Source organism: Pipistrellus hanaki (assembly GCF_964339955.1).
Source record: "Pipistrellus hanaki genome assembly, chromosome: 6".
NCBI classification, from domain to species: Eukaryota; Metazoa; Chordata; class Mammalia; order Chiroptera; family Vespertilionidae; genus Pipistrellus; species Pipistrellus hanaki.
In genome coordinates, this window is record NC_140508.1 from 88,394,291 (window position 1) to 88,421,796 (window position 27,506).

The 27,506-nt window shown below is 42.8% G+C and overlaps 2 protein-coding genes across 14 annotated transcripts in view; one reads left to right on the forward strand and one right to left on the reverse strand.

Annotated features, from left to right (window-relative positions):
- Window positions 1–23: 23 nt before the first annotated feature.
- Window positions 24–27,506, forward strand: part of TMEM241 (transmembrane protein 241) — a gene marked incomplete at its 5' end in the record, with an annotated part of 72,055 nt that continues 44,572 nt past the window's right edge. For 6 of the 11 annotated variants that reach the window (XR_014795371.1, XM_084888254.1, XM_084888246.1 and 3 more), the window contains one exon: window positions 24,931–25,458. Coding sequence is in view for 7 of the 11 variants with exons in the window: in XM_084888254.1 (XP_084744380.1) it covers window positions 24,931–25,458 (528 nt within the window). The other 5 variants (XM_084888256.1, XM_084888255.1, XM_084888248.1 and 2 more) reach the window with 5 other exon arrangements.
- Window positions 7,349–25,023, reverse strand: RIOK3 (RIO kinase 3). Of its 3 annotated transcripts, none has more exons than XM_084888241.1 (13): window positions 24,890–25,023; window positions 20,459–20,574; window positions 19,533–19,678; window positions 19,336–19,443; window positions 19,056–19,165; window positions 17,854–17,997; window positions 16,910–17,037; window positions 13,584–13,781; window positions 12,835–12,994; window positions 11,519–11,599; window positions 11,341–11,430; window positions 10,296–10,403; window positions 7,349–8,931 (listed from the first exon to the last, which is right to left on the reverse strand). In XM_084888241.1, the coding sequence occupies exons 1-13, from the start codon at window positions 24,950–24,952 to the stop codon at window positions 8,824–8,826; spliced, it is 1,560 nt and encodes a 519-aa protein (XP_084744367.1). In that variant the 5' UTR covers window positions 24,953–25,023; the 3' UTR covers window positions 7,349–8,823. The 3 variants fall into 3 exon arrangements, with proteins under 3 accessions (XP_084744367.1, XP_084744369.1, XP_084744368.1); XM_084888243.1 differs by lacking the exon at window positions 24,890–25,023 and adding an exon at window positions 24,622–24,655; XM_084888242.1 differs by lacking the exon at window positions 24,890–25,023 and adding an exon at window positions 24,501–24,616.

Genomic DNA, 27,506 nt, shown 5'->3' on the forward strand with positions numbered 1-27,506 from the left:
CGGGGCCTGGCCCTCCTTCCGGAAGTTAGCGCAGGGCATGCTGGGACGGGGCTGCCTGGCGCCGGGAGGGTTTCCTGTGCCCGCCTCCGGGCGCTGAGGAGAGGCGGCGAGGCCCGTGGTCAGCCCGTTAACTTACGGAAACATTCGAACCTGCATAGCGTTTTGTGAGTTTGTCTGAGCCAAACTGTGGCAGCTGCCTAGACGCAGAACCTCAACGTATACCCCGGAGAATGGCGGCTTTCCGCCCCGTTTCTTACGTTACCATCCGAGGAGGAGATGTAAGTGGGTCCGTGAAGCCCAAAGGTGAAGCGTCTACACTGGACACCAGGCGGGAGAAGTAAAAGCAGTTTTCGGGGTCGCGACCCCAGAGCGCGGAGGGCCTCAGGCTAAAGATGGCGGTGGCGGCTGTGGCCCCGGCTCCGCGGGCCATGCTCGCCGACCCTGAGGGAGCTGAGCTCTCCGGCCGGGCGGGCGCCCTTCCTCAGAGGAAGCCGCTTGTAGTTGATGGAGTAAAACTCCACGTCCCAGCTCCGGGACCTAGAGTTGTGCAGGGACCAGACGTGATGAGGAGAAAGGACTTTAAGACTGTCCCTGCTATTAAATAAAGGGAAGAAGAGTGAAATCACAGACACAGGCGGGCTTGGCATGTGTTAATTACTCCCTAATTGACAGGAATTCGTCAGGGGAGACGCGGCCTGGGGCCTGAGTGCCGCCCTCGCTGCTGTTTGACTGAAGGGTTCATCTAGATCAGTGGTCGCGGCAAACTCATCAGTCAACAGAGCAAACTATCAACAGTACGACCACTGAAATTTCTTTTGAGAGCCAAATTTTTTAAACTGTGTAGGTAGGTACGTTGTTATTAACTTAATTAGGGTACACCCAAGCAGGCCTTTGCTAAACACTCAAGGGGCCAAAGAGCCGCACATGGCTCCCGAGCCGCAGTTTGCCAACCACTGAGGTGGTCCTGAGATCGCCCTGTCTCCGGCCCCCCCTGAGCCGGCGGTGCGTGGCCCTTCCATCCACAGGATGTCCCTTCTTCAGTCAGACCTGGAGATGAACTCTGTCCCCCTCTGGGGATTACTTCATTGACATATTTCTTTTTTTAAGTATATTGATTTTTTTTATAGAGAGAAAGGGAGAGGGATAGAGAGCTAGAAACCAATGGGAGAGAAACAGTGACCAGCTGCCTCCTGCACGCTCTCTACTGGGGATGTGCCCTCAACTAAGGTACATGCCCTTGACTAGAATGGAACCTGGGGCTCCAGTCCGAGGCCTATGCTCTATCCACTGAACCAGTCTGGTCAGCGCTTAACATATTTCTAAAGCTCCTATTTTGCATCAACATTTTCTCAGTTCCTTAGAGGGCACGGATGTAAAAATACGCCTCACCTTGCCTCTAGAAAGTGCATTCTGGCAGCACACGTGACCCACAGAGCTAAGGACCAGGACATGGTGGCCAGGCTGGGCAGGGCTGCGGTGTCCTGGACAAGCCAGGGGCACCTGGAGGCCACGGGCAGAGGATGTCAGGGCTTGGAAAGTTGAATAAAAAGGCAGTTTATAGCAGGAAAGAATATAAGATAAGATACACATCGACATTAAGGAAAGTAAACGTGTACTATGTGAAATATTAGTCAACAGAACCAAATATCAACAGGACAACGATTGAAATTCTTTTGAGGGCCAAATTTTTTAACTTCTAACGCCACTTCAAAATAGACTCGCCCAGGCCGTGGTATTTTGTGGAAGAGCCACACTCAAGGGGCCAAAGAGCCGCATGTGGCTCACGAGCCACAGTTGCTGACCACAGTTTTAGAGGAATAGGATGCAATTTAAAGCTAATGGGAAAAGACTTAAATTATTGCCATTTCATAACTATTTTATTGCGACTTAAAAGCTTTGCATGAAACAGTATCTGTTATGGTCAGAGCAATTATCTACGTTGAAATGCCCTTAACATCAGTTTTAAAAATAAAATACTGGGACCAAGGTGTGCCCTAGAATTAAACTGGCTTTAAATTGTGACTTGGTAAAATAATGCCTACGTGTTGGTTGTTTTATTAATATTGCAGTTTGTGATGTGTAGGTCTCAGTTGTTGGTGATATTCGTGTAATAGAAAACTGCAAGTCCTGTGGACAGCTTGCTCTTCCTGTTCTCTGCACGCTATGGTCGACAGAGCTGCCACACGCCCAGCTACTTCGACCATGTGTGTGCTACTTGCAGTACAGCTGAATTGCCTGTACTTGCCCGAGGCAGAGCAGGGCAAGTGTGTAAATAGGCCCTTCTTTGCAGAGGTGTGGCAGAGCCAGCCACAAGGCCTCCTAGTCTACACCAGAGAAGGTTATAAAGTAAAACATTTTCTATGGCTCCTCAATAGTTTTTGGTTCACCTGGAAACATTAAAACATGGAACAATAATTAAACGAACTAATTAGGATCTTTGTTTTCATTGTTTTGTGAAAGGAGTCAGGTGCCTTTCCCGAAGGTGCTGCAGAGCCACCAGGGCACGGAGCCTGAGAAGCCAGGATGGCTGAGAGCAGGAAGCCCAGGGGAGCACCTGAGATCGGCTGCCACTCTGCTCCAGTGGCTGCTGCTCCCAGTGAGGCGGAGAGGCTGGATCCCCTGTGGAAGGGTAAGCAGAAAGCATTGTGAGCTCAGGCAGGGCTGCTGGGCCAGCACGGCACTCCAGCCTTGGAGCAGGTAAGCTCACAACTGGCAGGGGAGAACGGGAGTGCAGCCCAGACTCAGGCAGCTTGCCGCTTGATGGTAAGGTCCCTGCCCTGCCCAGCCCTGCCTTGCCCTGCCCGCCCCTGGGTGTTTGTGAATCCACAGGACATACATTCATAATTGGTTTGTTTCCTTCTTATGTGGGCCTTTGTTGAGAAGTCTAACTCCTGGACTTATAAGGTGCTTCTAGCAGTTGGTAAAACCTAACAAAAATCACACAGGCTTTTCTGATTTTTTTTTAGTTTTGTGTTTTGATTATTTTTCAGACTATATGTCTGGAAGGATATATACCAACAGTTTAATAGTGGTTCTCAGGGCTTGGCAAGTTTTCACATAACTTTTACATTCTTCTTTGAAATTTCTAAATTTGGTTTGGTTTTAAAGTAAGCATGAGTAATTTTTATAAAAGGAACTGTTTTTTTTAAAAGTTAACCATATTTACTGGGAAATCTTGACTATGTATCATGATTTTGCAGCCTTCTTTTCATTTCATGTGTATTTTGTGTGTGAATGTATGTGTCCTTACACATTTATGTGTACATGTATTAAAAAGCATTAGGTATAATGTAGGTAGATGGTGGTTATGTTGTACTGTGAGTGATTTATTTTCTTTTTTTCACCTTTGGCATTATTTGAATTTAAACATTCATGTGTATTCATAAGCAGAAAAAAGCTTTTTGAAAGATAGAGTAATAGAAGACATAGAAAGGCCCACAAATATTAACAAATCCAAGTAACCATCTGGTGCTCCTCTATAACAAATGCACCTGAGGTCATCCCGCTCTGGTATCCGTAACTCGGACGCTAGAGATAGTGTCCCCTTGTAGCCAGCTAGGAAAATCTTTCCTAATTGGATTAGTCTTCCCAATTTTAATCTTTGAACCATGTGATTATGCATTCAGACATTCAAAATACCGGCAACTAAGTAATTGCGGATTTTTAAAAAAATTTTTCATGGAACTATAATAAATAACTTTATTCTGTAATGTATTGCCCATTTTGATCAATGACCTTTTGCCATCTTTCAGGCAGCATCATAATCCCACGTTCAAAAAACTCCTGTTTTTTATTAGCAAAAAACTGAATCAGGTACGATTTGACATCATCATCATTATTGAAATTTTTACCATTCAAGGAGTTTTGTAAAGATCGAAACAAAAAGTAATCAGATGGTGCAAGGTCAGGACTATATGGTGGATGTGGCAAAACATCCCAATCAAGCTCCATTAATTTTTGCCGAGTGACCAAAGATGTGTGTGGCCTTGCATTGTCATGATGGAATACAACACCTTTTCGATTTGTCAATTCGGGCCACTTTTCTTCAACTGCATTGTTTATTTTCGTTAGTTGTTCAATGTAGACATCAGAATTGATCGTTCGGTTGGGTGGTAAGAGTTCAAAGTAGACAATTCCTTTGTAATCCCACCAAACTGATAACAAAACCTTCTTTTGATGAATATCAGCTTTTGATGTTGTTTGAGTTGGTTCACCTGGCCTGCTCCACGATCTTTTCCGCTTGATATTGTTGTAAACAACCCATTTTTCATCGCCAGTTATCAGTCGTTTTAAAAATGGATCATTTTCATTACGTTTCTTTAGCAAATCGCAGCTGCTAATGCGTTGCGTTAACTGTGATTCTTTCAGTTCGTGAGGAACCCATGTATCGAGTTTTTGAACATAGCCAAGTTGTTTTAAGTGATTTTCAATGCATGTATGTGATACATGAAGCTTCTCTGCAATCTCACGTGTTGTACTGTGACAGTCCGAATTGATTATTGCTTTGATTAGGGCATCATCAACTTCAACTGGACGACCAGAGCGTTTTTCATCTTTGAGTGAAAAATCACCAGAACGAAATTTGGCAAACCAATTTTGACACTGCCGTTCTTTTAAGGCTTCGTCACCATAAACAGCACATAACTTTTTATGAGCTTGCGATGCGTTTTTCCCTTTGCGGAAATAAAAAAGCAAAATATGACGAAAATGTTCCTTTTGATTTTCCATTTTTCAACGAACGCCAAACGAAAACTACAAAACAGATCAAAAAACTTTTTTTACTGATTAACAGCTGAATAGCCAACTATCAAATAACAAAATGTGTTTTACATTTGTACTACGTCTGCAAACCTAAAAATTCAACTGAAGCCATATGTGTGTGAAACCCGCAATTACTTAGTTGCCGACCCAATATTTGCGCTTTTACTCAAGTGTATGGGAATACAGCAATGAATAAAGCTAGCAAAAATCCTTTCACAAAGTAATGTTTAATGAAGAGAAATAAAATGAGTAACATGTCAGGTAGGAATAAGTTCTACACAAAAAATAGACCAAGGGGCAGGATGATACTTGTCAAGGCTCCAGTACTGTGGTAGCCCCCTCAGAGGCCCTGGGGACTGCCGCCTCCAGGCACTCCTGACTGTGCAGTCCCTCCAGGCCCAGCGGGCTGACGGCGTAAGAGAGTATTGCATAAATGGCAGAGCTTGTCTCCCGACGACAGGCTATAAAAGATGCTGCGGCTCCTGCCTTGCTCTTTCTTGGATCAGTGCTTTGGGGAAAGCGTTGAGGATACTCAAGTAGGGCTTTGGAAAGGCTGCTGTCTCCAAGGACTGAAGCTTCCACCAGCCAGTGGGGAACTGCAGTCTCCACCAACAGCCATGGGAGGGAACTGTCAGGGAAGGAGGTCCTCTGCTCCCTCAGGCCTTCCTTCAGATGATTGTCTCAACTGACAGCCTTATTTTAAACATGTTTTTATTGGTTTTAGAGGGAGAAGACAGGGAGAGAGAGAAACATCAATGGGAGAGAAGCGTCGATCAGCTGCCTCCTATGCACCCACTACTGGAGGTCAAACACAAAACCTGGGCATGTACCCTGACTGGAATCACACCGGCGAACTTTTGGTGCACAGGACAGTGCTCAACCAACTGCACACACCAGCCAGGGCCTCAATTGACACCTTGATTGACACCTTGAGTCAAAATCACCCTGTTGGGTCATTCCGATTCCTGACTCCCAGCAGCTGTGTGAGATGTTTGTTGTTTAAACCACAAAGTTCTGAGGTAGTTTGATATGCTGCTCTAGGTACTGAGTGGACTCACTGAGAAGATGACATTTGCGCAGAGACTTGTGGATAAGCTGGGGGAAGAGCATGCCAAGCAGGCCAAGGCCCTCGTTAAATACTAGCACGTCTGAGGCTTGCCCTGGCTGTGTGGCTCTGTTGGTTGGACCAACTTTTCTTACAGTGACAAGTATTCTAATTGTGTTCTTTCTGTCCCAAAACACATTAGATTTGTTAAAGTTTATGGAGCTCTAAGTAGTAGCTCTCTTATTCTGTAATGAACATCCCACCTTCCCCCCCATCTGCTACTTTATCTTTCTACTATATTGACTTAACCCCTCAAAAAGCTATGTTTGAGAGAAAACTGAAAAGCCTAGGATAGCAAAAATAATGCTTTCCCAAGTGTAACCTTTTAATGGGAAACAAATCGGAACTTGAGTAAAAACAGGAGGCTTGCCGAAACCGGTTTGGCTCAGTGGATGGAGCATCGGCCTGCAGACTGAAAGGTCCTGGGTTTGATTCCGGTCAAGGGCATGTACCTTGGTTGCGGGCACATCCCCAGTAGGGGGTGTGCAGGAGGCAGCTGATTGGTGTTTCTCTCTCACCAATGTTTCTAGCTCTCTATCCCTCTCCTTTCCTCTCTGTAAAAAGTCAATAAAATATATTTAAAAAACAAGAGGCTTGCAAATAAACTGATGTCTCCAAGTATAAAATAAACTTACAAAACTTAAACCATTCTTTAATTTTTATGAAATCCCTTTAAAATGCCAATTAAAGACTGTCTCTTCAAAAATATGTTTTGAAGTTTGAAAATACAATCAAATGAGCTTTTCCCATCCAATTTCTGAAGTGCTGGAGAACAAACAGCTCAGAATTTTAAAAGGTACAGATGACAATCTCTTCCGATGCTCAGAGCTTAAATGAACAGCAGAAAGATGGACTGCCTCTAGCAGATGCCAGGGCCTCCGTCTCCTTCATCCTCCTTGGAGGAGGGTCTCCCACACACCAGCTGCCTCCCTCACACCACCCTGCTTTTCTTCAGATTCAAAGCAAAGAGAATAATGTGCTGAGGGGGGAATGGCAGGATTGTACGCCACACTGTGAACTGGTTTTCAGAATATAAAGGACATGCATTCCTATGCATGTCTCTGTTTTGTAAGCATTAAAAAAATGACTTTTTATAAAGAGGAAACTGGCAATAAATTTTCTTGAGATAAAAATTTCCTACACAGTCATCCTTGTTTTGATAACTTACTTTATTATTCACTTTCATTAAAGTGAGGCAAAATATTATTTCCATATTTTGTTTTTTCCTCCATTTGTATTTATTCTTTATTTAGCAAACTGTTTTCCACTTTTTTTTCCTCTATGTGGAAAATTTACTGTCTGAGCTATAGGAAAGATAAAACCTATCTGTAATGTGAAGTAATTTAAAAGTGAAATCTACATATGAGAAGTTGAGGGGAATAACTGCTTAAAATAGTACTGCTCTATTTTTATGCAAAAGGAATAACCTGGCGCCAGGACCTAAGTTAATAAAGAACCAGGAAGAAACCACACAAAGAACCATTCTAAAATGATTTCTTCATTTTTAATTTCTTAAAAAGCATGTTCACAGCACACTCCATGAATTCTATACAGCAACGGTTTGCTGCTCTTAGAGTATGTCAGAAAACAAAACATATATTAAGTGGTTAATGGTTTTTAAAAAATAGGTCTTTGAAATTTTTGTAAAACCAATAATCAGTCATTGAAATCTGTTTTATAGTAGTAAACACTTAAGAAATGTAATAAGTATTGACCCCAAATCACACTTCTCTTAAAATGTATACAACAGAAACAAAAAGTATTTTTTCAAGAAAGAACATATTTGGCATTTTAAAATAATATTAAAGGAGAAACTTTCAAGTGTAAGTAATGCTTAGATCTTTCTTTACTTTCGGTGAACAGATTGGGTCTCTAGTGGTTCCAGTCTGAAATCAGCAATAGGAGGAATGATTACATTGTAGTTAATGAACTTCAGTCTAGCAAAGTCAGTACATTGCTTGCTTTACTTCAGAAGTGGCATTTGACCAGTCTAAAAATTATTAAAAGTGAGGTCAGATGGTTCAAGTCAGTTGTTAATTTGGAGCCCAACTTGTTTCAGACTCAGTGTTCATCATCTGACTTGGTATCTTTCTCTCAAAATGTGCAAGAACAGAGTTTGAGTGATGGAAACTGAACTTTGTATCACTGGCTTCATTAAAATGTGTCAAACGAGGTTAAATCTTAGCATCCCACCTTTCCAGGTAGCTTACATTTTCCTTATAAATGCAGAGCAGATGCACCACGCATCACGCTCTATCCCTTTCACCCAAATGTAGAAATGCTGGAAGTTAATTTTTAAGAATTTGGGTGGTTCTTATATATATATGTCTTTCAGAAACCTACAATCCTTTTCTTGGCTATGAACATGAAAAAGAACTCAGTTCATATTCATGATGTACCAATAAAGTATTTGGCTTATGTCTATTTCCATCAGCCATTTTGAAACCAGATTTCCATTTAAAACACCTATTAAAGAAGATATTTTCCTTTAGAATCATGGTCACAATCTGGAGAAGTAATTGAGATGGGCCAATTTCAGACAAAATATTCGAGGAAAGATGAGACTCAAAGCAGGGATGTGTCAGAACAAGTAGGTGGCAATAATGGCCTCCCTTGTAAACGTCTGCCTTTCTTCCCATATCTGAAAACGTTACATTTTAAAAATTCTCATCAAAACATTTTATACCACGAATCCTGTAAAATCCGGTCGATTTCAACTAAATAACCTGTAGCTGTTAAAGAATTATATTATCCTGTTCGTGAGAGGTAGTGACATTTTATTCTCTCAATGCCGAGCTAAAAATTGCACACACGTCTGGCGCAGGGCTACCGGGGGAAAGCACAGAAGCACCATTGTACACTCCTCGTGTTGGGGTCTCACGTTGCCCGTAACTTCATTAGGCGTTGGCAGCTGGCAGTTGCCGCTGGGTCACCACTGAGAGCAGCGAGTATCGGGGCTATTCATCGTGTGGGACTGGAGGACCTTCGTCGTCTTTCAAAAATGAAGCAGCTTTCCTTCCATTCTTCTGAACATGATCTTCATTCATTTTCTCCAAAGCTTCTATCTACAAAATGAATATCATTTAAAATTTAATCCATTTGTCATAACCCTGCTTCCCTGAAACCACACTTCAGACTGTGCCAGTGTGTACTCCATTAAAAATGAGGTCACTCCTGCCCGACCAGTGTGGCTCAGTGGTTGAGCATGAACCCATGAACCAGGAGGTCAGGATTCGATTCCTGGTAGGGGCACATGCCCAGGTTGGGAGCTCAATCCCCAGTGTTGGGTGTGCAGGAGGCAGCTGATCGATGATTCTCATAATTGATATTTCCACCTTTCTCTTTTTCCTTCCTCTCTGAAATCAATAAAAATATATTTTTTTAAAAAACATGCCAAAACCGGTTTGGCTCAGTGGTAGAGCGTCGGTCTGCGGACTGAAAGGACCCGAGTTCGATTCCGGTCAGGGGCATGTACCTTGGTTGCGGGCACATCCCCAGTGGGGGGTGTGCAAGAGGCAGCTGGTCGATGTTTCTCATCGACGTTTCTAGCTTTCTCTCTCTCTCCCTTCCTCTCTGTAAAATATCAATAAAATATATTAAAAAAAATAAAAATATATAAAAATATATATTTTAAAAAAAACAAAACAAGGTCACTCCTAATAATGTTGGCCTTCAATCAGAATTTCAGTGTATCACATACATACATGAGAGCATAACATACATGTATGTTTTTACTTGATTATATTACCAGGATCAAAATTTAGATACTAAGTCAGCAACCGGAACCACGCTGTATCTTACTGTGTGCTCCATAATGCGTGTAGGGGCAGGAAAGGATTTTCCAGCAACCACAGTAACACCTATTCAGCAACTATACTGAGCTAGATGCTAGACTTGCCATCTTTCTAGTACTTCTCTGTCTCTAGACTCCATAATAATCATTCACTGTCTTGGTGTATTGTTAGAAATAATTAGCTGCTATTTTGCTTTTTAGTTTTTGTTCATTCTAAGAGACCTTCTCTGAGGGAGATTTGTGTTGTTGTTTTTAATGGTTCTATGGATCCATGCTGTAATGACTGGGTATTTCTAAGGATGGCCACTGCTAGCTTTCTATATTCAGTTAAAAGCAGGGACCATGTATTACTAATTTTTGTATCACACAGAGTGTTTACCATTTAACTTCATAAAATATGGGAAATACAGTATATGGGAAATGTGTTATTTTCCATCTCAAACTGTGAACTCCTGAAAAAAATGTCTTTGCTCTGTTTATCTTAGGGTTTAAGTCTGGAAAGGACCAAAGCTCTCCAGAAAAGACAAATCTCAAATTCACCTTGGTTTGAGGGGGGAGGATGAAATTCACTCCGGGTTTCAGTATCTGCTGTGTTTGGTCTCCATTTCCAGCAGAGAGAACAGCAGCTCAGCTTACCTCAGCCAAGAAGTCAGCCTCGTTGTCTGCTGAGATGTTTAAACCAGACACAGCATTGAAGAGCTCCCGTTCATTAAGTGCTTCCTTTACTCCGCCCTTCTGGAAAAACTAGTAAAGGAATACAAGGAAGGCAGTCATTAGCAATTCTCTTAAGGCACCTGTGAGCTCCCCCACTTCAGGCTGGCTGTGCTCGGCTCTCCTTGTTCTCAGTCATGACACACCCACCATCTGCTGAGTGAAGTTTGTGACAGTCTATAGCTGGGTTAAATTTGCACCTTCTACAGCTGTAAAAATGGCTGCTTTATAAAACCGTTGGCAGACTCAAAACATTCACTAAATCCCATGAATTAAAATGGGACCTAAGTTATTCCCAGTATGAAATTATTCTATCATTCAGAAAGATCATTAGCATCTGGGTCTGTTGCTAACAATTTCCTGTAGAAACAGCAAATAAATGTGACCCAACTCTATGAGCACCAAGGTTTCCCTTCCCTGATGTCTCCTCTGCCTCACAGTCACATGACTCGGGTGTCCTGCAGACCAGCTCCTTGCAGTGGCACGCACGCTGCACTAAGTGTCTATGGACTGCTCAAATATTTGGAGCCAAAATAAAAACTCACTCTATTGCAAATTTATTATAATTCAATGACCCAACTGTAAGGCATGCAATCAAATTCTTGCTGAAAATAAAATCTGACAAATTGATCTTTGTATCTTTATCTTGAAGGCAGCCAGGAACGAAACCTTTCCTTCAATTTCTAAGAATGTCTTGCTTATACTGGGAGTGAGAATACTATACTAATCTCTAGTCCCATTACAAAAACTGTATTACTTTTTTTACAAATATATTTTTATTGATTTCAGAGAAGAAGGGAGAGGGAGAGAAACATCAATGATGAGATTGATTGGCTGCCTCTTACACGCCCTCTACTGGGGATTGAGGCTTCAACTCGGGTATGTGCCCTTGACTGGAATCGAACTTGGGACCCTCTATTCACCGAGCCAAAGCAGCTAGGGCAAAAACCGTATTAGTTTACATGCCTACCTGTGAGACATTCCTACAGTCACGGAACAAGAACTCCAGGCCATGAGGATGGGTTGGTTCTACAGACTGACTGACATCGATCAACCAAACCTATTTAAATACAGAGCATACAGTGACTGACCTTCACTAAGTTACACCAAGGAATTTAATGTGAACATGAACAGAGCATGCTCCTCACCTTCCCAGCATGCCACAGCATGTTATATTCACTGAGGTCGGCATGCACGAGCGTGCATTCGTTATATAACTGCTGCATCAGCTGTGAGGAGGCAAGACAGATGTTTAGGAAAAGAAATTGTTCTAATTCACCGCCACAACTAAAATGTCTGTGCTCACCCACCATAACCAGGAAGGTTAAAGACCAGGACTGAGCTTTCCTTTTAAGGCAGGTGTGACCCAGAGACAACAGAGGGGATGGGTGACACTCCACCTCCTTGTCCACCTGATGACAATGAGGCCAGGGGGCCACAGGCCACACCTGGACCCCACAGGAGTAAGAGAGCAGCCACGGGTGTGCTCATCACTCCAGAGACCGAAGCTTGCCCTTCCCAAATGGGCAAAGGGCTCACTGAGACTGATATGGGATGTACACAACTCCCAGGCTAAAAAGTACTTCTTGCCGGATACAGTAGGAGAAATTTCCTTACGAATCCTGGGGCATTATGTTCAGATTGATGGTGAGCCCTAGCCTTACTGTAGCAATCAGTGTTAATGCTTTGTTTCCCAACCTTAACAGAATTCAAATAGAAGAGTACATCATTACTTCATCTCTTCCCCAGCCACTCCACTACCAAAAAAGAAATTTCATTTTCCTTTGGATGTTGTCCACTTGGAGACAAAGAAAGTTGGATTATCTCCCTAGCTGGATCTTAAAAAATTACTTTTGTATTCACATCAACTGCTGAATTGACACTAGAGCCCATGCCGAGACTAAAAAACTTGTTTCTTCACTATTCAGTTAAAAAAAAAAAAATACAGAAAAATCACAATATTCGGAGCATTTTCTTATGCTAGAAGAACCCCAGACTGAATTCAGCTGCTGTCCCGAAGTTCCTGACTCGTCCTTGCAACCCTATTACCTGCTGAGTGGAGACCACTCCCTCCATCTTTAGTTTTCAGCTGCACTTCCTATGAGTCCAAATCTACTGCCTGCAAATTTCCCAACAAGAAAGCTAATTTCTTTGCACTTAGAGCAGTATCATTCACAAAGACGTCAAAACCAATTAGGCACTAGATCCAACTTACTTAAGTTTTAACAGCTTCATGCCTCTAGGTCACTGATGCTAACAACTGCCTTCACTTGCTGCATATGTCAATTTCCAAACTGACTCAACTCACACAGTGATATAAACACACTTCAATGTGAACATTCCTTCCCAAACTTCAGCTTGGCCGCCTTATATCCCCACAAAACAGGACTATTTTTGGAAACGTTTTTAGGGTTAGAAGAAACATTTTTAAAAGCTGGTGTGATGCTCTGGAAGGCACACATACGTGAACAGTTTGATAGTAGGCTTCTGTCATTTCTTCACTACTGAGCTTTACTTCTTTCAGTTTAGGGGCTGGAACTTGATCATGGCCAATGAAAGACATGACTAAAATGTGTTTCTTGAGCAGCACAACTGCTGGGCAAGGAATTCCAGCTTTCTGCATTCTGTACAGAAAGAAACGATTACAAATGTCAAGATCAGGAGAGAATGTTTTACCTGAACATATAACAAGGGCCTGCACTGAGCTGGGGTAATGCACATGGAAGGCAGACTGTGAGGAGATGGTTCCAGAGCACTGGCTGAGGTGGGACAGGAGCCGTGGGCTCCACAGCATCCAGGAAGGCTAGGAGACCAGGCGAAGGGAATCAGCCGATGGGCAGGTGGGGACATGCTGGTCCCGGGATGGAAGCAGCTTGTGAAGTGCAGGGGATGTTCAGAGCACAGTCCGCTGGGGGAATGTATGTAAACCAACACAGCTGGAAGCTGAACAGGAAGGACGGGGCTCAGGGCTCAGAGATGGGAAGGCTCCGCATCACAAAAGGACTTTGAACTCAACACTAAAGACTACAGGGCAACAGCCCCCTTTCAGGAAAGGCAGCGGTGAGAGCTCAGCCTTACAGGAGACTGGAGGCCAGCAATGCCTCTCGGGACATGATTCTACACTCAGAAGTGCTGCTGTGTTGAAGAACTTGGCAACTAACAACAAGGCAACTACTCCGGCTGACTTCCAGCCTCTAGCACACGGGTCTTTACCTGGTGAGGTTGTGCATTTCCTTTTCTGCCCACATTCGGATGATCTTACGTGGATTTAGTTTACTGAAGCGATCTTTAAACCTGAAATCGTCTTTAATATATTTGTCACGGTTCTTAAACTCATTAAGGGTTGTTTTAAATACCTTGATGGCACATTCTGTAGGTATAAATTTACTACATTCTTTTTCATCTTCCATGCTAAGTGGAAAGAAAAAAAAATTAAGTCAGTATAAGTTGCCAGCTCACCAGTAAACCAATTTCAAAATAAAGATTGTGTGGCGCGGGGGTGGGTCTACCTTCTCTGACCATGACGGGGGCACAGACTATGTGCTCTCTCTCCGTATCCCATACTACCAGTCTCACTCACATCCTGGGTATTCTATTACCTAGTTCTCTTTTTTGACCATAACAGTTCTTGCTGTAATGTCCTCCTTTTGGGTGTACCATAAGTTATTTGAGAGTAGAACACATGTCACACTTATTCTCTAAAAAATCTAGCACAAGTTCTATTCAATTAATTGCTGATTACAAGGCTAACCTGCGAGTAGGAGAAACCAGGACAGCTTTGTGGTGGGTGGAATCCTAGGGTGGCTCCCAATTTCCCAGCCCCACCAAGGACTGCACTTGGGATAATCCCCTCCCTGGAGTGTGGGGGGCATAGCCACAACCTCCACAGCTTACATTATACGGCAGAGGATTACACTGCACTAAGACTCAGTCTTGGCTGACCGAGAAGATGTTACCTACTTACCATGTGGAAGGGCTACATGACCAGGAGCTGCAGGGCCTGTAGAGCTGAGGGCAGCCTCGCCTGACAGCCAGCAGGCAGAGACCCTGTCCTGCAGCTGCAAGGAGCTGCCTGTGCCAAGGGAACAGGGCCCACCTGCAGAGGGAGCCAGTCAGGCCAGGCCTCCTGAGCTTCTGACCAACTCAGACTAGGAGCTCATACATGGGTTGTCTTTAAGCTGCTAAACCTGTGGTGATTTGTTATGTAGCAGAGAAAACTAACCTTTTAAAAGCATTCAACTCTCACTTGGAGAGAACCAAATACTCTACTTTTACTAACTGCAAGCACAACAAAACCTCGATAAAATGGACTAATTTGGGCAACAGGGTGTCCAAGCCAAAAGTCCATTATATAATGAAGTAGGTTTTCCAAATGAGTGCATAGTCTATGCCCCAGCAATTTCAGTGTTAGGAATTTAGCCTAAGGATATACTCGCAAAAGCACATCACAGTAGATATACAAGGATATTCCTGTATGTCCACACAGTGGAATGTACTACACAGAAACGGGTGATGTAAGCCGGTAATATAGAAGGATCTAAGGTATATTGCTGAAAAACTAAGATCCTGAAAGGAGAGTATAATCTTTTTTTATATTAAACAAATAAGAAACATGCATAAAAATTTCTGGGAGATCCAAGTAAAAATTGTAATAGTGGTTTTAGAGGAGAGACTGGGTGGGGGAGGGGGGAGAGAGTTGGTAAGATGGAGGACACTTTTCAGTTTAATTCTTTCTGTAAAGTTTTCATTCCACCACAGGTAATCTTTCATTTGAAATAATTTGTGCCATTAGGTTATTTGCCTAGTCTTAGGATACCCTCAAATTTAATTTGGAAAGAGGGCAACAAAGCTTAAAATAAGGAAGAAATATTTATTAAGATTAACATATTCCAGGTATTGTCAGGTATGACCCTATTTTATTCCCACAAAAACCCTATGAAGCAAGGGTCAACTTATAACTGAGGTTTAGTAACTTGCTCCAGATTATATACCTTGAAAAACATTCATTTTTATTCTTCCTTTTGGAACTTAACAGTATAATTCAATTTACAATTATATGTGTATATTTCATCCGGAAAGGAAGATTAAATAGTTTAAAAAACCTGCTCTGGTAGGGTAGCTCAGGTGGTTTGCCAAGTTTGGGGGTTTGATCCTCAGGCAGGGCACTTATAAGAATCAACCAATAAATGCATCAAGAAGTGCAACAACAAATCTATGTCTCTCTTCTCTCCCCCCCCCCCCCCACTCCTCCTTCCTCTCTAAAATCAATAAGTAAAATTTTAAAAAGAAAAGAAAACCTAAGGTAAGGACTTAACCAACAATAGTTTGAATTCCCTAAGGTCACAGTAACTAACTTTCTAACCCTAAAACAAGAACAATTTCTGTCATCAGTTTTGACATTGTTTTTTGTTTTTTAAAAAATATATTTTATTGATTTTTTACAGAGAGGAAGGGAGAGAGCTAGAGAGCTAGAAACGTCGATGAGAGAGAAACATCGACCAGCTGCCTCTTGCACACCCCCCACTGGGGATGTGCCCACAACCAACGTACATGCCCCTGACCGGAATCGAACCTGGGACCTTTCAGTCCGCAGACCTATGCTCTATCCACTGAGCCAAACCGGTTTCGGCTGACATTGTGTTTTGTTTTGTTTTGTTTTTAATATATTTTATTGATTTTACACAGAGAGGAATTGAGAGGGATAGAGTTAGAAACGTCGATGAGAGAGAAACATCGACCAGCTGCCTCTTGCACACCCCACAAGGGATGTGCCTGCAACCAAGGTACGTGCCCTTGACCGGAATCGAACCCGGGACCTTTCAGTCTGCAGACCTATGCTCTATCCACTGAGCCAAAGCGGTTTCAGCTGACATTGTGTTTGTAAACAATGTTAATGTAAAGGAGGAGCTGAGCTGGGAAGCCTTGCTGTGGCTTCCATGGTAATTAATCAGATGATTTCTTATTCCTGGCACGTTCTTTAACAGGCTCCACTTTCAAAAACCTCTCTGTTTCTCATGCAGTTCTTGACTCATCAAAGCCCTTGTAACAGAGGGAAGTGGGGAAGATCCAAACAGTGTAAGATCTCTAAAAGACGTTTCTTATCAATGTAAGCATTACTTAAAGCTGGTATTTCTTAAAGTAAGCATCCTCATTACAGGGGAGGCATCAGTGACTGACAAAGCACGTCCCCTCTGATCTGGTACCCAAAGGGCCCACAAGGAAAACTAGGGTTTTGAGACAAACCCAGGTACACATTTTGTTCTGCTACTGACAGCTGCCTTTATGATACAATAAAGTAGGAAGTATATCCATGAAAAAGATTAAAGGAGTTTACACAAATTAATGGTTACCTCTGGATGCTGGGATGAAGACTGTTTTCCTTTCTACATTCTCATATTGTCTAGATATTCTACAGGAACACTGCTTAAATTAATCTGCTTTCCATGCTACAGGAGCTGATTCTGTGTAAATCCCCTCACTGGAGGGGGGTGGGGGGGGGGGATTTGTTACCATGATGGTGCTGTATTTTGCTCACTCACCTTCCTCCATAAGCATGAAAGACAACAGATTCCTTCCCGGTGCTGATGCAGCCAGTGATGGTCTCCAACATTCCAGAGTTGACCATTTTATACATAAGTAAGCGTGTCTTAGGATCAACTGCTTTTTCCTACAAGAGATAATGGCACAAAGGATGAAAATGATCACCACATAACAACATTACCTGAGCTATTGCTAATAACAAACATTTAAAATATATATCTTTTGTTAAAACTTACAACAGGCTCTTAAGATTAGCAATCAGCCGAAACCGGTTTGGCTCAATGGATAGAGTCTCAGCTTGGGGACTGAAGGGTCCCGGGTTCGATTCTGGTCAAGGGCATGTACCTTGGTTGCGGGCATATCCCCAGTAGGGGGTGTGCAAGAGGCAGCTGATTGATGACTCTTTCTCATCCATGTTTCTAGCTCTCTCTCTCTCTCCCTCTCTGAAAAAAAATCAATATATATATAAAAAGATTAGCAATCAAGGTACAATTCATCCCTTTAATTTTAATTTTAATGTCTTTGAAAATGAATATCTGAAAGAACATCAGAAGTCAGACATTAGCTTAGTTAAAATCATATTTTATCTCCAAAGTTTAAACAATTCCCTCAGTGTACTTACCATTAATTTTTCTAAAGGTTTAAAAATTACTTTATTCTCAAGATTAGACACTGTCTTCGTCAATGTAAAACATTAGACTTACAAATTATTACAAATGTCATAATTTTTAAAAAATCTTTGAAAATTAATATGCAATGTAACTATTATGTTCCAATTATGACCACTAAAATGTTAGTTTTAAATAAGTGATTAATAACCATTATATTAAATCTGAAAAGTCTAATAAGCAAAGCTAATGGGTTTATTTACATCTTTGATTTGAAAAACCAATCTTGGGTGTGGGGGGGAAGAGCAAACAGAAGAAAGTTTAAGATTACTTACTGCAGTAGAGTGTTCTTTTTTCTCGTGGAGGCGGGCACTTCGACGTTCTTCTGAGTAGGCATGTTGTTTTAAAGCATTGAAAACATGGTTTGACAGTTTTAAATCCATTCCAATCCCATCTCCTACCTGAAACCCAGGTGCAAACTGCCAAAAAGAATTAACATTGAATACTTTAAACAGGTCACCTACTCAATAAACAGTGGGGCTGTGAAAGCAGGATGTATTGGTATTAGAGAGAAAATACAAGGACTCACTAATAAAACCAACAGAAAAGGAGTAGGCTGTTTTACTTCAGCGTTTCTTTGTACCTTGCAAAGGACTCGGTATATTTTAAATACTGTACCAGATCTAACCAAAGAAATATTATTTCATAGTTATTTCTGAGGAGTGGTTAGTACAACAAGCTATGCCCACTTCATAGCAATTATGTTCAAGAGCTACAGTGTTCCACATAGCAGCCACTAGCTACATGTGGGTATGTAAAGTTAAGATAAAATAAAGTCAAATAAAAAAAAAATTTAAAAAAAGATAAAGTCAGTTCCTCAATTACAATACCCAAATCTCAATCCTCTCATAGGCCTAATGTTAGATAGCATAGATATAAAACATTTCTACTGTCAATAGTTCTACTGGACAGGGTTGTTCTAGAGTCAGATCTGAACTTTCTGGAATGTAATAGTATGTTTATGTAACAAGTATTTGTGCCCTCAAGTCTAAATGTTTTATATTCACCAAATTTTTATGAAAGAGTAAAAATGCTATTTTTCCCTTCTAAAAAAAATTTACATACTATTTCTGACTTTTCAGGGGGTAGTTCAGGCATAAGATAAAACTTGTAAAAACTATTGAAGGGGATAATAGACAGTATTTTTCTCTCTTCTTGTTATTCCCCAATCACCACTGTTATCGGTTCTTGGGTAGGGGTGCTATTTATGAAAAATAATGTGCTGAAAATAAATAATTAGGGAAGACAACTTCTTAATTTTAGAATTAATATAAATCAAACTATTTTCCTTAATATTATATAATTTTATATTCTCATCAGTGGCTGAGGATTTTCATGATATTACCATATTATAATTTAAAACATCTTTAGAAAGGATGAAGAGTATTTTTTAGAAAGTTAAGATATTGTATTTAGAATCCCATGTTTTTAACTTATTTTAGTAAAATTTTCAGAGATAATACTTTCTATAACTTACATGTTCCATTCTGGCTGTATTCTTTCTCCCACATACTACTTCATCATGTTTGGTGGTGATGTCTTTTCCTTTTCCAATAAAACCCTTTTTGGGAGTAGGAACTGGTTTTGCTAAAGACAAGTATATAAAAATAGCAAAAACTAAATTGCCGAATTCAATATCATCTGAAAAGATATCTGAACCTAATAGTAAATTACCAAGTGCTTTTCAAAGATAAAGTATAAGGATTCATTGGAAAATTTAGCGTTCCTATGGTCCCATCAAATAAAAGCACTGATACCTGGTCTATAGGGATCATCTCGAGTATCCTGCCAGTCAACCTCATCTTCAGAGCTATCACTGTCTTCATAGGGATGCACTTTTCGATAATTTTCAAAGGAAATGGAAACTTAAAAGGAAAAAATAGTTGAATCCATAAGAGCACTTTCCAAGCATTTTCTACCATCCAATGCAGTTGTCACAATGAGGTCATAGTACCTTTGCTATCGCCATTGAATTTTTTTTCTTCACGCCTAAGCTGTGCATCATATTCTCTGTCAAATTCCATTTGTAGCATCTGAGCCAGCATTAGGTCGCTAGAAGTATCAGTGTTTTCTCCAGTAAGAAATGGTCCTTCAGCAACACTATTCAAAATAAGGCAAATGAACTAACAAACTGAGCTTCTGTAAACACACGCTACCAATATGAGACTAGGATGTGCTTTTTCACTGTTAAAAACTGGACTAAAGAAACAATAGGAAAAACTTGACCAGAGCACCTCTCCTGCCCAGGCACCCTCTGATTAGTGGCAGGACCCTGTGAGAGCACCAACTAGGACACATGTGTCAAACACAAGGCCCGCGGGCCAAATCCAGCCCGCCAGGCCTTGCAATGTGGCCCACACCGCGCTGTCATCATTGCACTCCGCTGTCAGTTTATGACATTGTCAGTTTATGACTGTTCAGTAAACCATTCGGCCCGCGATTTAGGCTGGATTTTAGATTTTGGCCCCTTCTCTGATTGAGTTCGACACCCCTAAACTAGGACAGAGAAAGCTAAGGGTCTATATAAAATCCACACCAAGACCCAGAATTCATTTGTTCTGGTCAAAGGAGAGATAGCATCTATAAAAAAATAAAACTACAGGCACTGGATTAAAATGTTATTTGATCATTTGGAGACCATCTGATTCAACTGTTGCAATAACTAAATCAGAGAAATGGAGGGATTTTTCCCAAAATAATACTGAAAAGTCATCAGAGTCAGGACCAAAACTCAAACATCAGTGGACTCCCAGGATGGCACTCTTTCTACTGTGCTTTTTAGATGTATTTCTTAATCTTTTGTGATGACAAGCACTAATCAAATCCTAAAACCTTGTTATAATCTTCAAGACAAATTGATTCTTTCTGAATTTTACTTACGCAACTTTAGGAAAAGCAGCAGCTTCTTCTTCTAATTGCAACTCTTTAGCCAACTGCTCACTCATGACATCAGCCAAAGAACAGGATATTGTCTTTTGAGGAGTAGCCCATGGACACTATAAAAAAAATTCAAATCATAATAATGAAATTAAAATACCTCCCAAACTTGGAAATAGGTTATCTTTTGCAAATAAAACTAGTTGAATCAACTCAAAGTGAAAATGTCTTCCAGCTGAAATCGATAGGGTCCTTCTCCGTTGAAGGGAAAAGGCTCCCAGCATCACCGCACCAGCTCATGAGTTCATGGAACGCCCCTTGGTCCACATCCCTGCTGACTCACAAGCAGCCTTCTGCTGATAATGGCGTCCCCTGAGGAATCTTATAGGGACGGTCTATACCAACTGCACAAAACAGTCTTGCGACAACACCACTACAGCCAAGCGATATTCTGTGAGACAGGCGGCTAGCCAGTCAGCCTTCCTCAAGGACATCATATCTCAGCCCTCTTGAAATCACAATTCTTCATTTCTGAGGGGCAAGCTTTACTTAGCAACAGCTGACAATTACATTTGAAAGCCCAGGGATTAGATCACCATTATTGAAGTTGATGTCTAAATCTCTCTTGAACTCACCCAGCTCCCCTCCCAAGTTTCTCCCCCAGATATCAGCGCCATCACCAAGCTCAATCACCAAACTCTGGTAAGCAACTCCAACCAGTCTTTCTGCTTCCAGCCCTGCTTGTTGCCAGGCAGCAAACACAACAGTGGTTTCCCCTCTAAAATGCAGATTTGATGGCTTGGTTCCTTACTTAAACCTCTTTCATTGTTTCGGTGTTTCCTGCCGCCACCTTCAGAGCCAAGTCCAAACTCATTCCTTACCTAGTAGTACTGAGTGTCTAATTTAGAAGCAGCACGTGATGTTTTAGCCAGACAAACAGTTAATCAAATTTAGCCAGTAAAGATCGCTAGCTGGCCTAAGGGCTTGGCGGGACTCTGAGGACAACTGGGCCACTGATGCTGGTTCAGGTTCCACAGCACTGAGGTTCAGAAACCTACTTGGTTCAGGCTGTCAGGGTGGAGCACTTATGTGAATCAGAATCCAGTTTTACCTGGTCTCCTCCTGAGAGGAGAGGCGCCCAGCTCTCCGCCCACCTGCACTAGCCCACGGCAGAAGGAATGGGCCGGAGAAAACTGGCGGCTTCCTCAGGGCTGGCGTGCCTCTCCTGGAGGGCTCTGAGGCCTGGAATCTTGAAGGCTCTAATCGGGAGAATGTAGCTCATCTTTGGCCACACGACTCTGACTTCCTCTTAAGCCCTCCAGTGGAAGACTTAATGCTGCCTAGGAATGTTTGGTGTGATTAGTTTCAAAGTCCAGGTTCCAAGAGGTAAATGACTGTATTCTCTAACTCAGAATTGCCAACCACATTTGCAATGACTATTAGTAAAGTAAGACAATAATTCACTATATTTTAGTCACTTGACTAAATATATATATATATTCATAAATAGATTCTAGATGAAAGTCACGATTGAGCAGTTTCAATAGCATCCCTATTTTACAGATTTAGAAACAGAGACACAGAAAGGTTTTTTTGTAGATGGAAGTGCTGCGATTAGGACTTAGACTGCACTCACAGTATTCTGCTACTCTGCTTCCCTAATCATCTTATCTTGTCTTGGGACATGAGAAGCAAACAAATTCCTCAGCAATCAACGTCCTTCAAAACTTGACCTAATTTAACTTTCTACTCTCATTACCCTATGCTCAATTAACACTTAATCATATGCCCTTCCACACCTGCACATGCTCTTCTCTGAAGCCTTTTCCTCCCGTTTCCCCAATTAAAGGACCCTCCTCCAGCTGTCTAAGTTTCCATCCTCTGGTTCCCATTCCACTGTGTACTGTGTGAGCAGCACCAACCACTGCACTGGCGCTGCTGCATCAACCACAACATAGCAGGAGCCTTGAAAGGCGGGTGTTTCCATTTCCAGAGCCCAGCACCGAGTTCCAGCTGTAAAAGGCGCTCCAGCACTTCCTGCGTAAGTGCTCACAGGAAACCCTGGAGATACTCCATCCAACTGTCAGGTCGTCCCTGGGCTGTAGAGGCCTGGTGCTTTCCTACACCCCTACCATTCCAAGTCCTTTTCCATCTCGAAGGTGGGCCACTTCTGATGTTTCTAGTCTTTTGTCAAGATCCGTTAATTCCAGAAACATGTGAAATTAGCTGACAGTTCCTTAGAAGAGGCATAAATGATAGGCAGTCCTGTGTAATTTTGAGGCAGAAATTTAACTAATAACATAGAATCGGAAAGGGAGAGCTCAGCAGGCACCAGACACCTGCCACTCCCACTGCTCCTGCTCTCAGAGCCCGGACTCCAGAGGCATCCTTCCCCGTACCTCTGCTGACCAGCTCAGCTGGGCTGCCTTCCTCGGGTAAGGGCAAATAAGTAGAGTTCCAGAAGGTTGTCAACCCCATACTTTAATCAAATCCAAACTCTTCAAATCAGAAGTCAAAAGTACTCCAGAAAAATGTCCACCACACAGGCACAAGGGATTTACCATCCCATGGGAGGCTTAGAAAAATTACCAGGGCTTCTCCTGTATGTAGGGGAATCCTCTTATCATCTTGCAACTCTCCAGTAAATCAGACACTCTTATTTAGAGAAACTTTATTAAGTGTTAGAATAATAATAGCCGAAACCGGTTTGGCTCAGTGGTAGAGCGTCGGTCTGCAGACTGAAAGGTCCCATGTTCGATTCCGGTCAAGGGCATGTACCTGAGTTGCGGGCACATCCCCAGTGGGGGGGTGTGCAGGAGGCAGCTGGTCGATGTTTCTCTCTCATTGACGTTTCTAGCTCTCTATATCTCTCCCTTCCTCTCTGTAAAAAATCGATAAAAAAATGTATTTAGAATAATAATAAATCTAAGACGTCCTCCTAATCTTCGTTGTCCAACATCATTTCCCACTATTCCCTTATCCATATAAACTCCCCATTACATCAAGACAGGAAACCCACACAGTCCTTTCCAGTTAGTTATTCTACCTTCAATCAAACCAGGCCCATAACCAGTCCCTGATTCATTCTTTGCTGTTTGCTGAAGAGCCCCAGACCCCCTTGGAAATGGCCACCACTTGGCTCTGCTCAGTAGTGGGGTTGTCACTGCTGCCACACTCTCCCTGCCCACCTCCTGAAGACGATCCCCATACTCTCACTGGTGTGGCTCAGTGGATAAAGCTTTGGCCTGTGGACTGAAGGGTCCTGGGTTCAATTCTGGTCAAGGACATGTGCCCAGGTTGACAGCTGGATCCTCAGTAGGGGGAGTACAGAAGGTAGCCAGTCAGTGATTCTCTCTCACCATTGATGTTTCTATCTCCCTTCCTCTCTGAAATCTATAATATATATATATATATATATATATATATATATATATATATATATATTTTTTTTTTTTTTTTTTTTTTTTTTTTTAAAAAGATGATCCCTAGCTGACCCCCCACTTTTTTTTGTTTAAAGCTCTACTGCAGACAGATAGGGGGAAGAATCAAGAATAAAAAAGAGCAAACATGAAGTGGGCATACAACTTCAAACGGAGAGACCCTAACCCACAGGACGATCACTTCTCCCCAGACAGCTAGACACACTCTAGGCAACTTTACTTCTCCAGACAGAGTCGCTGGGTCTGTACAACACTAACCTATGTTTTTAAACTAATTTTCCTTTTTAGTAGCTAGTTATTCCCTCTTTTTCTGTTAAGACATGGCCTGAACATCCAGTAAGATTAACAAGTGACCCTTTTACACGAAAAAAAAATGTTCTGTGTTGGCACAAAAAGAACAACTATGAAGCTAAAAAAGTTGGATTCCCTCCTAACTTTAATTTGAGGAACACAAAATCCCAACTGAAGCATCTTATTTTCAAGCAAGCCCTCAATAAAGAGGCAAAAGTGTCTTTTCTAGTGAAAGCATTATGAAAAGCAGCAGCCTGAAACCAGGAGCCGAATGTGGACTAAGCCACTGTGGGAAAAGCTGAAATAAACGTTACCGCCAGGACGATCGGAGTCGTCACCGGTCTGTGCACTTCAGCGTGGCCTGGACGGAGGGAGCCCTGGACACCTTCCTTCTTACGCGCAAGAAACTGCGGGGGGCCCGCGCGGGGCTGTTACCTCTGCGTCGGGTTCGGGGTGGATTGGGCTGACTCACGGGCCGTGAAAAACAAGTCCGAGCAGGCTGTCCGCCAACGTCACGGCGTCTGAGCGGGTCCCGCCCACAAATGTGCCCGACGTTTTGGGGCGCAAGGTGCACCCGGAGGAAGATCTCGAGTCTGGCAGCCGGGCCCGTCCCGCCCCTCCCACCCCCGCTCCGCAGCCCTCCGGGCCTTCCCAGGACCGGCCAGGTGACCGAGGCAGGTGCCATTGCCCGAGCGCCGCTCACCTTGTTGGGTCCCCAGGCCGCTGCCGGCCCGGGTTCCGGCGATGACACTCCGACCAGATCCATACGGGGACGAAGCCAGCCGCGAGCACGGGAGCGATGGCGGGGCCGGGGAGCAGCCTCCGCGGAGACCGGAGGCGGGGCGGGGGCGACGGGGGAGCCGGAGCCGGGGCCGGAGCCGGAGCCGAAGTTGTGGTGACAGATGGCGGCGGCTGCCGCCGCGTCCGGAACTGGACCTCTTCGCTTCCGCCCTTTTAGTGGGAACCGCCGCATCCGATTGGCCAGCGCCCCGGGCTCCGCTCTGCCCGCCCCCGGAGGGCTGCACTTCCGGCGCCGCTCGGGGTTTAGGGCTGCGGATGGTCGCCGGCGGGGCGGGGCCTCTCTGCTCTATCCGCCTGCCGCTTCCTCCCTGCGGCTGGCCGGACATCCGCCGAAAGTGTTACCGCAATGAGGCCGCGGGGGCTGTGACTGGGGAGCGACCGCAGCTCTGTCCATCCGCTCTTACCTCCCGTTTCAGCCTGAGCTGGACAGAGGGGGCAGTGGCCGGGGAAGCCAGCGGAGGAGACCATCAGGTTTTGTGTTAATTCCGTTTGTCTTTTGGAGGCGGGACGGAATACGGAAATTTTTAAAATGTTAGAAAACATTAAACATAAATGGGACTGCCTAGTAACAGTTTTGATTCCGTATTTTGTGGAGAAGTTCTCATAAAGTGACCGGGTAAGAACAGTTAAGCCTTACATTTCTCTCCTATATTCATGCACTGTGCCAAGTACTGTGCCAACTCGCCAGGCCTCCGAATACCCCGAGGAAAATTGTATCGTTTATCGAGGTGTTACCAACAATGAGACTGAGGCAAAGGGCTTAGAAGTCCGAGCTCCGGTCCTGCAGCTGAAGGACTCTCCCTCACCCCCGTGCATCGGGTCTCTAGTAGCCATATAATAAGATACAGACTTGTGCTTGGCAAATGTTTATATTTGTGAATGTGTGGGGGAATTGTATTCCACTTAGTGTTTAAAGGATTACAGTCAGTGTTCAAAGGTGTAGATCAGTGATTCCCAAAGTGGTCTATATCGACCCCCAGGGGGTCTATGACAACCTGCAAGGGGTCTACGTCAGCGAAAAAAAAATTTGGGGGTCCATAAAATGAAAATGGGGGTCCACGATAGTGGATCTCAACATATACTGATAGTACCTATTTACTTACATCATGTTATCTTATAATATAAAAACATATAAATTATTTATAAAAGTACCTATGAAGTAAAAAATTTATTATATATGTTTATAAAATTGTGTAAGTTGTAGGATAAAAACCTGCACATAATGATATACCAGTATCATCTTGTTACAAGCATACGCGCAGTAAACATTCTTGCCAATTTTTGTCTCAAAGCTTCGCGAACTTGCACCGACTTGTTCAATTCGTCACTCTATAAATATGAATGTGAGAAAAATACGTTCATTCGTTTCCTGAATCTTGAATAGGAAAGTGCTGAGAAAATATTTAAAAAAATATAAACTGGTAGTTTATCATACAAATTATAGTGAATCAGTGTTATTTTGTTTGAGAATGCCGGAGAAAAGTAGGTACATTATTTTTTATTAAATTTTAACACTAAACTTCACTACAGTTAGAAATTTACAAAAAAATCAATATCAGGTAAGTAGGGGGTCTACCCAAAACCGAAAAACATGGCAAGGGGTCTACGGCACAAACAAGTTTGGGAACCTCTGGTGTAGATAGTTGAGGACAAATGGTTGCAACCAGAAATTAAATGTAGCTCTCACTTCTGGATAAGAAAGGAATAGGAAAGAAGATTAACCAAGAGAAGTTATTGTTCGTTTTGTGTGTTTTTTGCCATATATATTTTAAACTTAATTTCATACTATAATTGACACACAATATTACATTAAAATACAACAGAGTGATTAGACATTAACAGACCTTATGAAGTGTCTCCTGTGATAATTCTGGTACCCATCTGACACCAGACATATTTATTACAATACTAGAGGCTCAATGCACAAAATTCACGCACTGGTAAGGTCCCTAGTGGCTTTCAGCTGCCCACTGGGGCCTCCCCCATTCCCCCAGCCAGCTCCACCCCCTGATCAAACTCCCAAACAACTCTTGGCCAAGGGGACAATTTGCATATTATGCTTTTATTATATAGGACTAGAGGCCCTGTGCATGAAATTTATGCCGGGGGGGGGGGGGTATCCCTCAGCCCACCCTGCCCCCTCTCACAGCCTGGGAGCCCTCAGGGGATGTTCTACTGATGGCTTAGTCCCACTCCCGTCAGTAGGGCTCCTTCTACAGGAGGCAGTCTGGCTGATCAGGGGAAGGTGCTGCCCCCATCACCCCACTGCTGCAGCCACTGGTGGCTGCCACAGCTGCCAAGGTGTTTTCATCAACACAGACTCCTGTCCCTTCACCATGAAAAAATGACAACTTTCTTTCTGCATTTTCAAGATGTCTCTTTCATACGATATGCCATTTCTTTTTGTTTATTCTCACCTGAGATATTTTTCCATTGATTTTTAGAGAACATGGAAAAGAAAGGGAAAGATGAGAGAAACATGCCCCAGCCAGGGAGGAACCTGCAACCTAGGTACATGC

Excerpts from the sequence above, each read along its gene's own strand:
- RIOK3 (XM_084888241.1), bottom strand. The coding sequence starts at position 24,952 with ATGGATCTGGTCGGAGTGTCATCGCCGGAACCCGGGCCGGCAGCGGCC. Across the intron at positions 19,444-19,532 it reads ATTCAATGGCGATAGCAAAG|TTTCCATTTCCTTTGAAAAT; the intron begins GTACTATGACCT and ends TTTCCTTTTAAG. Across the intron at positions 8,932-10,295 it reads AGGCTGACTTCTTGGCTGAG|ATAGAAGCTTTGGAGAAAAT; the intron begins GTAAGCTGAGCT and ends TTCATTTTGTAG.